This window comes from Psittacula echo, assembly GCF_963264785.1.
Source record: "Psittacula echo genome assembly, chromosome: 1".
Taxonomy (NCBI): Eukaryota; Metazoa; Chordata; class Aves; order Psittaciformes; family Psittacidae; genus Psittacula; species Psittacula echo.
Window position 1 is genome coordinate 78,203,396 of NC_137735.1, and position 12,752 is coordinate 78,216,147.

The following is a 12,752-nucleotide window of genomic DNA, read 5'->3' on the forward strand; positions in this document are numbered from 1 at the left end:
ATACAGCTTCATTGTGTTCTTAAAATGGTCCTCAACAGGTAAGCATTACTTAACAACACCTTAAAACATCGGTGTGTTATCAGTGTTGTTCTTAGACTAAAGTAAAAAACACAGCAGTGCACCAGCTACTAAGGAGAAAAATGACTGCTACTGCTGAACCCAGGACCTAAACCAGAACTCCCTTTGTGCCTTTGAACGACCTGGTAAAGACTTCTATGTGAATAGAGATCTTCAGCATCTTCCCAAGATGCTGGTTAAAGCTGCTGAAGTTACAATTTCAATTTGGAATTTTGGAGTTACAATTTGCTGGTTACAATTTCAATGATTCCAGCCTCGAATTGTCTTTTCAAAGATATTTAACAGGAAGCTCTCATCTGGCAACATGCTTAAGTTGCAAGAGCAGCTCAAGTTGCCATTTCCCATTCAAACAGACACCTATCAGGTATTGCCATTCCAGAAGTGGAAAACCAGTGTGGTTTATAAATTACAAGCCACGTACCCTAACAGTCCACATGCTGAGCTGGGATTAAGATTGTTTTTTAGCACTCTCAAGTGATTCTTAAATGGCACTTTAAAACTGTTGCTTATGAAATATGGTGGAATTGGTGCTCTTGATGAGAATTCAAGTTCAACTGGACACTTACTTCAGATTTACTTGACCAGCTCAAAACTGTCAAGAACATACTCAGAGAATGTAATTTTTGGCAGAATCACATACTGGTTCAGACTGTGTCAGTTTAAAGCCATTCCCCCTTGTCCTGTCCTTACAGGCCTGTCTCAAAAACCCCTTTCCAGGTTTCTTGTAGCCCCTTTCGGCACTGGGAGCTGCTCTAAGGTCTCCCTGGAGCCTCCTCTTCTCACAAAAATTTTCTGTGGTTTGGTTAAAAAAAAAAAAAAGGAGGGCAAAAGAGGGGGCTTACCTTGACAGAACTGTGTGGAATTCTTCTCTCCTCCCCCAGGCTGCAACAGTCATGCCCGGTATATAAACAGCCCTTCATTTTGCAGAAGACACAGCTTTAAAATGCAGAAGCCAGATGCTTCCATGTGAATCAGACCAGAGAAGGGCATCTTATGTGAAAGATTTTATTGTTACGTGCTCCCCATACAACAAACAGTGTCAGTCAGTAGTGTACATTTGACAGAAAGAGAAATTAGCTTGGCAGAAAAGAAATCCAAGAGGTACAAGGATTATCTACACCCACATTGTGTATGAGTAAAAGAAAGACAGAGAAAACAGAATTTGCCTTTGAGGGAATTGTAATTGAAAACACATTTCTGTTTCTGTTTGAGGCTCTGCACCATCTGCTTAAAGCTGATTTCTTGGCCTTTCAAAAGTCCTGTGGAAAGGCAGCAGCAGTTCTGTAGGGGTGTCAGTACTTTGGTAGGTTAGATGGCATACTGCGCGATGCACGCTATGACCCTGTACTTCCCCCAACAGCATCAACCTACCGACATTCTCCTTTACTTTAAAAGTCTTCATCCTTAATTTTCCAGAGTTTTCATCCTTATTGCTTCCTGGCAACTCTGCATAATCACTACTGATGTTTCTAGAATGTTATCTTTGGGGTCCTGATCTATTTGACAGCATTTTAGGGGGACGTACTCATTGGCCTTTTAAATGGGTGGAACATGAGGGCTCTTCATGGGGAAGCAAAAATTGCACATGAAACTTTAATAACCTGTTTAGAAATGAAAGATGCTTAGAATAAAAAAGTTGTCATAAGACTTATTTTTAAAGCAAAAGATCAACGATTTCTCTACAGTAGTTCAGTTAGCTTAAATTTCTGTTCTATCCATATGACATACGATGTACACATGGCTAATTACACATCTCTATTTTATCTTAGCAAAAAAGAATAGTCAATTGCCCTTAGTGTAAATATTTAGTACATAAAATACTATCAAGAAATCCACTTTTAATAAATATCTTTAGTTCTCAATCCTATATACAAGTACTTTACAGCAACACACAGGAGAGAGTGTGATTGGGTGGACTGTGAACAAGATGGGTATTGACATAAAGTACTAGCACGTTCTTGCAGTCAGATGCATTGTGGTTGTGGAGCTTTGAGGTGAACCCTGCTGAAAAATAAATATCTCTCTCATCTTGAAATCAATGCTTCCAGTTGGAAAAACAGTAATAAATCTGGTTTCTTGTCACAGCTATTTCTTGTTAGTGACTATTCTAGCTCTGTGATGCTTTTTCAGCTTCAGAAATTACAAAGAGATCACCTGGAGAACAGAACTCGTGTTTGACTGGTGAACACCACAGTACTTACAGTATTTACATGGCTTCTTCCTACTCCAGTCCGACCCCTTCAGGAAAGGGGGAGACCTACAGGACGGCATCACTGCCCTGACACTGAGGCGATGCCAACGCAGTGCTCATCTCACAGGCATATAAAATGCTTTTTCCAACCTGTGACTGGAATTACACTAAAGTTTCTAAACCTACTTTGCATGGGCTAGAAGTAAACCTTTAGGTTCATGCATTTTTCCCAGTTTCAAAAGAAAGCATCACACTTTTGGTAAACACCTTTTCCTAGTGTCAGGAGATACAATTCATCTGAAAATGGAACTCCTCCTTTCATGACAATGCTGCTTTACACATCAGCTCTTGGAATGGCAATAAGGCAGCACTCAGTGGCAGGCATCTAGCACTTGTGTAGAATGCAACATAGGTCAACAGTTGTCTGATAGCACAAACCTCTTAAAAATAATACTGCTTTTCTGCAATATACAGGATTTACACAACGGTGCAAAGTTGCTCATACAAGATCCATTCCTGTAGATAAATTAGCAAAACAAGTCTTACAGATTCCCTTGTTCCATTGCAAAAGTATTTTGTAGAGTGTAAACATCTGGTACCTCTTGTGGTGGGGCCTTTTCTACATGGGAATGTTTAGAACCCTGAGGTCAGGGCTGCTTTTCTGTAGTAGAGCTTGATGGATGCTCTCAGCAACATCTGCTCACCATGAGGAGTATCCTTAGGTGCATTCCTCCAATGTGTTCAAGCCAGCCAGATAATGCAGGATGGGAGAAGGACAGGAGGAGCAACTAGAAAGTGAACCAGCACTTCTCGTTCTTTGTATTTACAAGGAAAATGAGTTGATGACCTGCAGTGTCTTGCTTGTGGAAAGCAGCATGCACCATAGTGTCTAGAAGTAAGGAAATGAAACCCAAAGCACCAAACCAAGCTTCTTTCCAATGCTATCCTTCCGAGGCATTCAGCTTCATCGTTCCACAGCGGAGGACCTTGAAGGCCATCTTTTCTCAATATGCTTTGCACTCTTCCTTGAGGTTTTTGATAGAGAAGGAACCCCCGCTATGGTGTTATTAGCTGCCACCGCAGGAATGGCTGCTGCCAACCCAAGGGCATGGTGAGGACTGAGACTGCTGCTGTTGGCAGGTGACTGGTGCAGCAAAGCCAACAGCCTAGAAGTCTTCTTTGCTGGAGGGACTCTCCATTGTGGGAACTCAGCCCCACTGGGATTGGTGTTGGATGGGGAGATGTGTGGATTGGCATCTTCTTCTCCAGAAGGATGCCTGCCCAGATTGCTCCTCCCAGATAGGAACTGTGCATGGTGGGGCACTACCAACGTTGGCATCATCAATGCCCCAGGCAGGTGGCTCTGATCAAATGTTGCTTCCTCTTCAGCTGCAGCAGCTTCGGTGAGGAGTGGTGGTGGGAGGGTGCTGCTGCGTTTACTGCAGGACTCACAGCACAGCTTGTTGTAGCCAGGGATGGAACAGTACCGTGCAAGCACCTCCATCTGGCAGAAGATGGATTTGTCTCCCAGGCAGGGCTCATCTGCAAAACAAATGTCATGTTGATGGCAGATCTAGTGAAGAGCACTGAAATGCTCCAACAGCATGTTTCACAATTGATGGGCTGCTCTAAATAGACAACCTGAGATGCTTCATGCCCTGATCCACCCTCAAAATCAACCCTAGTTTGGAACCAAAGAAAATGGTCACCACTTGGAAAACATCAGCTTCCGCACAGATCAGAAGCAAAGAGTTGTGGAAGGGCGTATTATATTTGGGCTACAGACAATTTCCAGTGCTGACCTACTAGAGCTCCCACATACCAGGCCAGATATAGTTCTACCCACCCCCAGGCCACCTCTAGCCTGAAGACATACCTAGCAATAGCATTAAAAACAATTAAATCTTCCCTTAAAGAAGTAAATTCCAAGAAGTATCTCTCAAAGATGCCTTTTAGATGATGTCTTAAAATGTTATAGTTGGATAAAGCTTTGTTTGGATAGTCTGAGTTTTTCAGTGACTGGAGAAGCAAAGGAAAGCTCTTAACAGATAGGGGAGATGTACGATCCCTTGAAGTTAAGTGTGTGGCACTGCTTTCAGTCAGGGAAAAGATCTTTCATAGGTCCAAGATCTGTCAGAGATCCCCAAAATGTCAACATTTCTTTAGGCATTTACTGGACATTTGTTCCACAAATGGAGAAAAGTACCAAGGTACAGTCAGTCTGTACACAGTCAGTACCCCATACTCTGGGTGGTTTGGTATTCTGTATGGGAATGTGAGCTGAAATTTAAACTTCACTCTCATTTCAAAGAAAACAAATCCAATTCTCAGTATCTGAGCAGAGCTGTGTCACAGCATGGAGGAAGGTGGAAGGTTGGCTCTGGGCATTTGAAATGAGCGGCATATTTTACAATTAGGAAGTTTAATACTTCCTTTTTATTCTCCTCCTTGACGCTAACTCACCCTACTGCTCATTTATGCTGTTATTTATCCATGTAGTTCAGAATACTGTGCACCTTGGCAGCATGAACGCCCAACTGAATAATGCAGGAAGGCCTTCTGAGAGGCCTTGTCCAGCCCTGCAGCAGGGTCAACACCAAGCAGAAGAGCATCTTCCTATTTTTAAATCAGTAATTCTCTTCCCACAGACCTCTCCAAGGACCCTCAAACAGGCTATGTGCTGCAGTGTCAGGTTCTACCCAAACATCTCTCCCTGTGAGAGACCAGCAAAGAGCTTCCACTAGCAGAGTTTTTCCCAGATAATATGGCTGGCTTGAAATGCTGTTGATGGATTTCACTTAAAATAGGAGTATGCAAAACTCTAATGTGGAAAGTCAAAAATTAACCCCAGCTATTGAGAAAATCTGTTCCAAGTCTTGTTTCCATTCACAGTCAGCAGTTATGCAGTCAACATCTCACTGAGCAACAGATGGCATGTGACACCACTTATTCAGCTCTGAAATGAAATTTGCTTTCTGCACTGGGATATTTTGTCACCTGTGTATAGATGCTGCCTCACATGTCAACACTATGTGAGGTGACCAAGTTTTCCTGTTTTCCCATATTAACTGGAGCCCAATCTCTCCATCAGTGTCAATCAGTTTAATTCCACCGAACTCAGTCGAATTCCACACATACATCACTGCAGTTGTAGGACCTTCTTTAGAAATAGCAAATTATATGACTGTGGCAAGTCATATAAAGATTACCCTTGCTTCTAACCCTGATGTGCTTCCTTGGATAGATGTTTGGTGGTTCTTGCAAGCTTAGCATTTGCACACAGCTTTGCACAGGGACATACTTATTGCTGACAATTTTCAGCAGGAATTTTGCATGGATAATACAAAGGCAGGGACACCTTCCACTAGAGCAGGTTGCTCCAAGCCCTGTCCAACCTGGCCTTGAACACTGGACAGGGATGGGGCAGCCACAGCTTCTCTGGGCAACCTGTGCCAGGGCCTCACCACCTGCAAGAGGAAGAACTTCTTCCTTATATCTAATTTCTCCTAAAATCTTCCTAAATTTCTCCTCTGCTACTTTAAAGCCATTCTCCTTGTCCTGTCCCTACATGCCCTTGTCAAAAGTTCTGACAATGCTTAAAGTCAGATTTCTCACGGGGAAAACCAGGGGTTTGAATTTTGTACTTGTTTAGTCACAGGTAGTGGTTTGCTCCCACCTAGTGGGTAAAACATTTTATAACTCTTTAGAATTGTTCTCTGCCTGAGTTCTTTCACTGGCAGAAAACGAGAGCAAAAGCAGACACCTTGACCAGACTTAGGGATACAGTTAGAATCACTCTTTGGGAAAGCACGTTGCGCCTTCAAAGAATCCTTACTCTTATTTTTTTCTACCAGCTAGTGATGACTACCATGAGGGATTTAAAAACCAACTAACACCCAAATCTCAGACAGTCAAAGGAAGAAAGGCTTTGTTGTCATCAAAAGCTTAAAAATCTTCAGAAAACACTATGAGAACAGTGCAATGAGATTCCCAGGAACCTTATCAGTGCTCCGTGCTTCCATTTTTATGAAGGTTTTTTTTTTCATTTCCTCAATTGGTGGCTTGTAAAACTTATGCTGGGATTTAGAGGTCAAGCAGGGTTTAATTTGGATTGACCTTCACCAACATTTCAGCCCATGCACCTCTGGCTCATGTGTTTGACCCCCTATTTTATCATCTCTACAAAACAAGTGTGTGAGAAGCACAGGTCACCTGCAGCTATGGTATCAGTAATGTGCTAGACTAAACAATAGGGAGCCTTTAGCTGGAAAAGAAGTGGGATAATTTCCAAGGAAGGGTGCCTACCATCTCTACCCAGCACTGTGCTCTCTTGACAGGCTGCACTGTGGCAGGAATGTCTGTGACCCTCATCCTATAAAACTGCTACCCACCACCCATAAAATGCCCACAATCATTTTGAGACATTCTCTTACCGTTACAGGGAGCACGTTTACAAACCCTCACTGCTTCTGGCTTTTCTCCATTGCACTGGTCACCGGCACGGCACATGACCTGCCGGGTCTCAGTTCCCTCCCCACAGGTCACGGAACACTATGGAACACAAGACAAGACAGGATATTGAGCTTTCACAGCCATGTGCAAAAATTCATGTGTCTAAAATAGCCCAAGGTTGGCTTTCAGGTCAGGCTGCACATTCCAGCAATTGGTTTTGAAAGGAGACTTGGGTGAAGGTTGACATTATGGAGAAGTAGGCAAAAGAGGATAGTTTTTCCCTTGGTTCTTGCTTTCTGTAATGTTAAATTTATTATTAGAGCATATTATGAATTTCCCTACTTTTTCTTCCTCTAAGCCAATCCCTGATCTTGACAACACAACGTAAAGAGAATACAAAGGGCAGAGAAACTCAGTGTTCACTGAGTTAGATGTAGGGTTCAGCTGTTTGCTCCAAAGTCATTACAACAATAGCAACACTTGCAGAAACTGATTCCAAAATAGTCCAAGTGAGTAAAAAATGTTATGTGACCCTCAGAAGCAGGGAAGTGAGAAGTAGGCAACTTGGAGAAAAACAAGCAAACTTCCAACATTTCTTTTGCAGGACTGTGTATCTGATATTCATAGAATCACAGAGTGTTCTGGCTTGAAAGGGACCTTAAAGCTCATCCAGTTCCAACCCCCTGCCACAAGCAAGGACACTTTCCACTAGAGCATCTGGCTTCAAGCCCCATCCAACCTGGCCTTGAACACTGCCAGGGATGCGGCAGTCACAGCTTCTCTGAGCAACCTGTGCCAGGGCCTCACCACCCTCACAGGGAACAACTCCTTCCTAACATCTCAACTCAGTCTCTCCTCTGTCAGGTTAAAGCCCTTCCCCCTTGTCCTGTCCCTGCAGGCCCTTGCCCAAGGCCCCTCTCCAGGTTTCTTGTAGCCTCTTTAGGCACTGGAAGCTGCTCTACGGTCTACCCTGGAACCTTCTCTTCTCCATTCTGAACAACCCCAGCTCTCTCAACCTGTCTCCAGAGCTGAGGTGCTTCAGCCCTCACAGCATCTCCGTGGCTTCCTCTGGACTTGCTCCAATAGCTCCACGTCCCTCTTGTGTTGCTGCCCCAGGGCTGGATGCAGTGCTGCAGTGAGGGGTCTCCCCAGAACACAGTAGAGGGAGAGAATCCCCTCCCTTGACCTGCTGCTCACACTGCTGGGGATGCAGCCAAGGACATGGTTGACTATTGTGAATGTTTTCCTTGCTGGTTTCTGGAGAAGCCTGGAGAGCTATAGAAGCCCATGAAACACAAAGGCATTATCTGCTGCAAATTTCCAGGTTTTTGGAAGCTGTCTGGCACAGACCTGACTTAGGAGGGATGGGATGTTCACAAAGGTGTAAGACCCGCTCATGGCTCACCTACCTCAGACCAGGGTCCAGCCTTCCACTGTGCAGGGCATGGTATGCGGTTGCATGGCCGGCGGCTCTCGGGGCGGTCTCCACTGCAGTACTTGGAATGGACAGAGCGGTTCATGCCATCATGAAGGGGCTGGATGCAGCGCACCGTACGGAGCTGGTACCCAGAATTCCCACAGCTTTTGGTGCAGTGCTCCCACTCATCTGCTGCCCAGCTGGGAAGAAACAAGGAAGGAGATGCCACGACAACTTGTACTGATGATCCATACTGCTGCCAGGTTGGGCAGCCATTATTACACGATATTTCTGAGATGAAACCATTCAATACGATCAATAACCTTTCTTCTATAGGTAGAAAAAAAAACCCCACAACACAACAACTCCAGGCTAGAAAGCTATCAGCATCCTACCTACCCAATTTGGCCTGGGTCACCTTCCGACTGCAAGGCACAACCATTTCTATCCTTAAGTACTTACTTAAGGTGTACTTACAGAGGCTGGGTGCATTCCTGAAGGTTGCACATTCTACGGATGGGCTTGGGCTTTTTGCTGGCTTCACAGAAGCTGCGATGAACCATTTTGTTATCGCTTTTCCTACGACACCCGTATTTGGTGTACTGAAACCCTGAAAATAGTTCAGAAAAAAAAAATCTAGGAAAAACAGGTCCTTGTTAGAATTTATGGCTTAAATATCAGTTTTATGGCCAACTGATAACATGACACTGCAATAGGTGTTTAAGGTCAGAATGGAGAGTTATGACCCCATAGTGAAACCTCTGCACTACACACAAATCATACCACAGCAGGGGAGAAATCACCTCCTTAACATCAAGCAGCAGGTCACCAGCTAACATGGGAATGAACCCAAGTCTCCTTTTAGTATTTTTGCTACCACAACACATCACCTGTTCACCACAGCACTGCACCAGCTACTAAGAAGGAGAAAAATCACTGCTACTGCTGAACCCAGGACATGTATGCAAGAGTTAAAGTTATTTTGATGTTTGCATTCCCTATTCTTTACCCAAGAGCGATGTACATGCCATAACTAAAGTGGATGCTCAGTAGCATGAATTTCTGAGTCTGTACTTCCACAACAGCTTTGGGTATTGAATTTAAACACCTAAAGAAGACTTTTTCTTCCTAGACTGCAAATATGACACACTGAATAATCAGCCATGTAAGATATTTTAAGCTGGGGCATGCAAAATAACAAACTGCTTTTAAAGAAATGGAAGGCCAAGTTGTAAATTATTCGCTTCCCCCACCTTTTACTTTTCCACTTTGGGTAACTGGTCATTCACGACCAGAAGGTGCTACACCATCTGTTTACCTCCACCACAGGGTTTGGAGCACTGTGACCAACTCTTCAATGCCCACTCAAAAGTATCTACTTCTTCCTGAAGGACGTTGTTGCTGTTGATAGTTGGTACCGAGTCCTCATGAATGATGTACTTGTAAGTCAGGCTGGATCTCGTGTCATTCTCCCGAGGAATGATCTATTAATAACCAAAAGTAAACAGTGGTACAAAACCAGAGCTATTATTTATTCCTCTGCAAAATAAAGAAAGTGAGGCCTGGCTTTTGGGGGAAACATGGAAACTGCTAGTTAACTCGCTGGGGAAGCAAAATTGGGGTTTGTTTTGGCAGTTAGAACTAAGAAAAGTAAGATCAACATAGAGCCGTTTAAAACGAAACACATTTCTAGGCTAGTTCTAAGCTGTTCAAGTGGGAGAGCATTATCCAGGATGAAAGGAGGGCCATGAAAATGGTCCAAGGGCTGGAGCACCTCTGCTCTGAAGACAGGTTGAGAGAGCTGGGCTTCTTCAGCCTGGAGAAGAGTAGGCTCCAGGGAGACCTTAGAGCAGTTTCCTGTGCCTAAAGAGGCTACAAGAAACCTGGAGAGGGGCTTTGGACAAGGGCTTGCAGGGACAGGGCAAAAGGGAATGGCTTTAACCTGACAGAGGGGAGACTGAGATGAGATGTTAGGAAGAAGTTCTTCCCTGTGAGGGTGATGAGGCCCTGGCACAGGTTGCCCAGAGAAGCTGTGGCTGCCCCATCCCTGGCAGTGTTCAAGGCCAGGTTGCATGGGGCTTGGAGCAACCTTGTCTAGTGGAAGGTGTCCTTGCTTGTGGCAGGGGGTTGGAACTGGATGAGCTTTAAGGTCTGTTCCAACCCAAACTCTTTTGTGATTTTATGATTCTACGAAAGGGTGGTGTGGCCCCATCATTATCTGACAACAGAGCAGGGCTGGTCTTAGGGTTTGACATGCAACGTCCTTTTTCAGTCCACTGAAAGTGTCCCAGTGATGTCCAACAATGCAATATGTTTGGCTGCTGCTGACTCGCTATCACTGCATGAACAGGCAGCAGTTTAGATGAGGGTAACAGCTCATGAGAAAAGGCTTCAGGGTATTAGCCGCCTCCTTGGCACGAGCTCTTCAGAGAGGCATTACACCACAGAGATTTATCTCAGCACAAGCTCCATGCTGGCCACCCACTTTTTATAGAAGACAAAACCATTATATTCTCACTCTGTGACATGTAACCTACCAGCACAACCACCGCATCATGCAAGGGCCCATCAGTGTGGAGAGTCTCAATGTTATCTTCGATGTTGTACTCCCACTCCACACCCAGGTCGATGAAAGATCGGGATCTGGCCTCCTCCCCTTTCCCATTCAGAATGTAGTGTCCTGTAGCCTGGTTCTTAATTGCTAAAAGGATTGAAAACAGAGCCAGTTGTGCCTCCTGAACAACAGCCATCGTGGGCACTTATGTGAAACTTGACAGGAGATATTACAGAAGGACTTGTGCAAAAAAACCCCAATGTGCTAGCAAGCCAGGTTTGGACTTTGAGCAAGGTGGTTTAGTGGAAGGTGTCCTTGCCTGTGACAGGGGGGTAGGAACTGTATGAGCTTTAAGGTCCCTTCCAACCCAAACCACTCTGTAATTCTATGAACTGCTATAGATGCCCTGGCTCAGAGAAAGGCCCTCCAAGGCTGTCTCATGCAGCCTTCAAACCCCAGTTTGATGACAGATGTTTTCATGTGTTTGCTTCAATTCTGTACTTCCTTATCCACGTGAATTAGATATAGATCTAGAGCCAGAGCTAGACTGAAGCACCTCTTCCCATGTAATGTGCACATTTCCCATATTAGCTTAGTTCCTGAGAAGCATGCATAGTAGCAAGTAACTCAGGTCAAATGTTCACGATCGCCTGCCTTCCTTATTTGCCCAAGACCGAAATCAGGATTACCGGCAATGCATAGTAGTATAACAGACACTCAGCAGACTCCAAGTGCATTTCTTATTTTCCTCAGTTTATGAAAATGACAACTTCATCATGTTATAGTTTCTTTTGCATACATATATGTGTACCAGATGCTAAAATCAATAAGTAAAGAGCTGCGGCATTGGAACTGCTGGGAAACTATGTGGTTTTGGGTTTCTAGACCACACCTTGAAAATTAAGCAGTGTTCGGATGATGATGATTATTATTAGTAGTAGTATTATGCTCCAATCAGAAGCCAATACATCAGATATGTGAAAGACAGACTCTTATTTTCTCTTTTGTACAACTCTTACCAATGCATCATAAAACACGAGAAGACAAATTATGCAGAAATCTTACAAGTTCCTATGATTATCGTAATCCAAATGCAGGAGCTGTGAGTACCTGGTGAATAGCTTCACGAAGCCACTTGCTGCCAAAGCAAAGCTATGCTTCTCTGAAAGTTACTATCAGGCTATGCTTGGTCCAAAATGCCGCACTTGGATCTCAAAATCAAAATTTCCTTATTTTCCCTCTTTTCTATTCTTAATTATTTTTAGTTACTAATTCAACTCTGCCTGAAGGGTTTACAAAAGACATTGCCCTAGCACATGGGGAGCTGATTGAAAGACCATTAAAATCCATGGAAGATCTCACCCTTCTCCCTTAAGAGTTAGAAAATGGTAAGCAGTAAGGTACAAACTGATTGACAACACTATGAACCATCCTACGTGAGAAAAAAATACATAAATGGACTGCAAATATAGCACAAGTTCCTCAATCTTCGTTCCACTAAATCAGCTGTTGCTTACAATCTGCAGCAAATAAGAATAATTACAGATATCAAATTTGATTCACATATCAGTAAACAGAACTTTTACCCTGGAAGTGCAAATTTAAATGTGAGTGATGACAACCTTTTGTTAGTAAACATGCAAACTGGGATCAGTTTAATATTTCAAAGGATTCAAATGACAGGTAAATGTTTGTTTGCTGAGCTGATGCTGTAGGATGCAGTCCTTAACATGCGATTCTGAGTGTACGTATTTACCCAGAATATTTGAATTTGATTATCTCATTGCTCAAGTTCTTCTGTATGACTGCCCTGTGCTTCTCATCATGCCTCAAAGCCAACCCTGAGGAGACAAACACTTACCAAGAAAATGAGGAGAAGCCTCGTCTTCTTGGATAAACACATGTCGAGCACCAGGTGGGATGTCAAACATCTTTAGGTACCCTTTGGCATGTGTAGTAGTCAATGGAGAAAGCAGAGGTGGAAAGAAAAAGTGACAGCTACAGTTAGGAGTGTGCTACATGACGCAGATTCTACTTGCAGAAGAGGGCATCCATCACCA

General features: G+C 43.8%; 1 protein-coding gene across 1 annotated transcript in view; it reads right to left on the reverse strand.

Moving 5' to 3' along the window:
* Nucleotides 1–3,233: 3,233 nt before the first annotated feature.
* ADAMTS3 (ADAM metallopeptidase with thrombospondin type 1 motif 3) overlaps nt 3,234–12,752 on the reverse strand; it is a gene marked incomplete at both ends in the record, with an annotated part of 96,868 nt that continues 87,349 nt past the window's right edge. The window contains 7 exons of the mRNA XM_080636185.1: nt 3,234–3,811; nt 6,703–6,820; nt 8,131–8,338; nt 8,616–8,748; nt 9,457–9,622; nt 10,676–10,839; nt 12,554–12,634. Coding sequence (XP_080492311.1) covers nt 3,234–3,811; nt 6,703–6,820; nt 8,131–8,338; nt 8,616–8,748; nt 9,457–9,622; nt 10,676–10,839; nt 12,554–12,634 — 1,448 coding nt within the window. The remainder of the gene's footprint in view (nt 3,812–6,702; nt 6,821–8,130; nt 8,339–8,615; nt 8,749–9,456; nt 9,623–10,675; nt 10,840–12,553; nt 12,635–12,752) is intronic.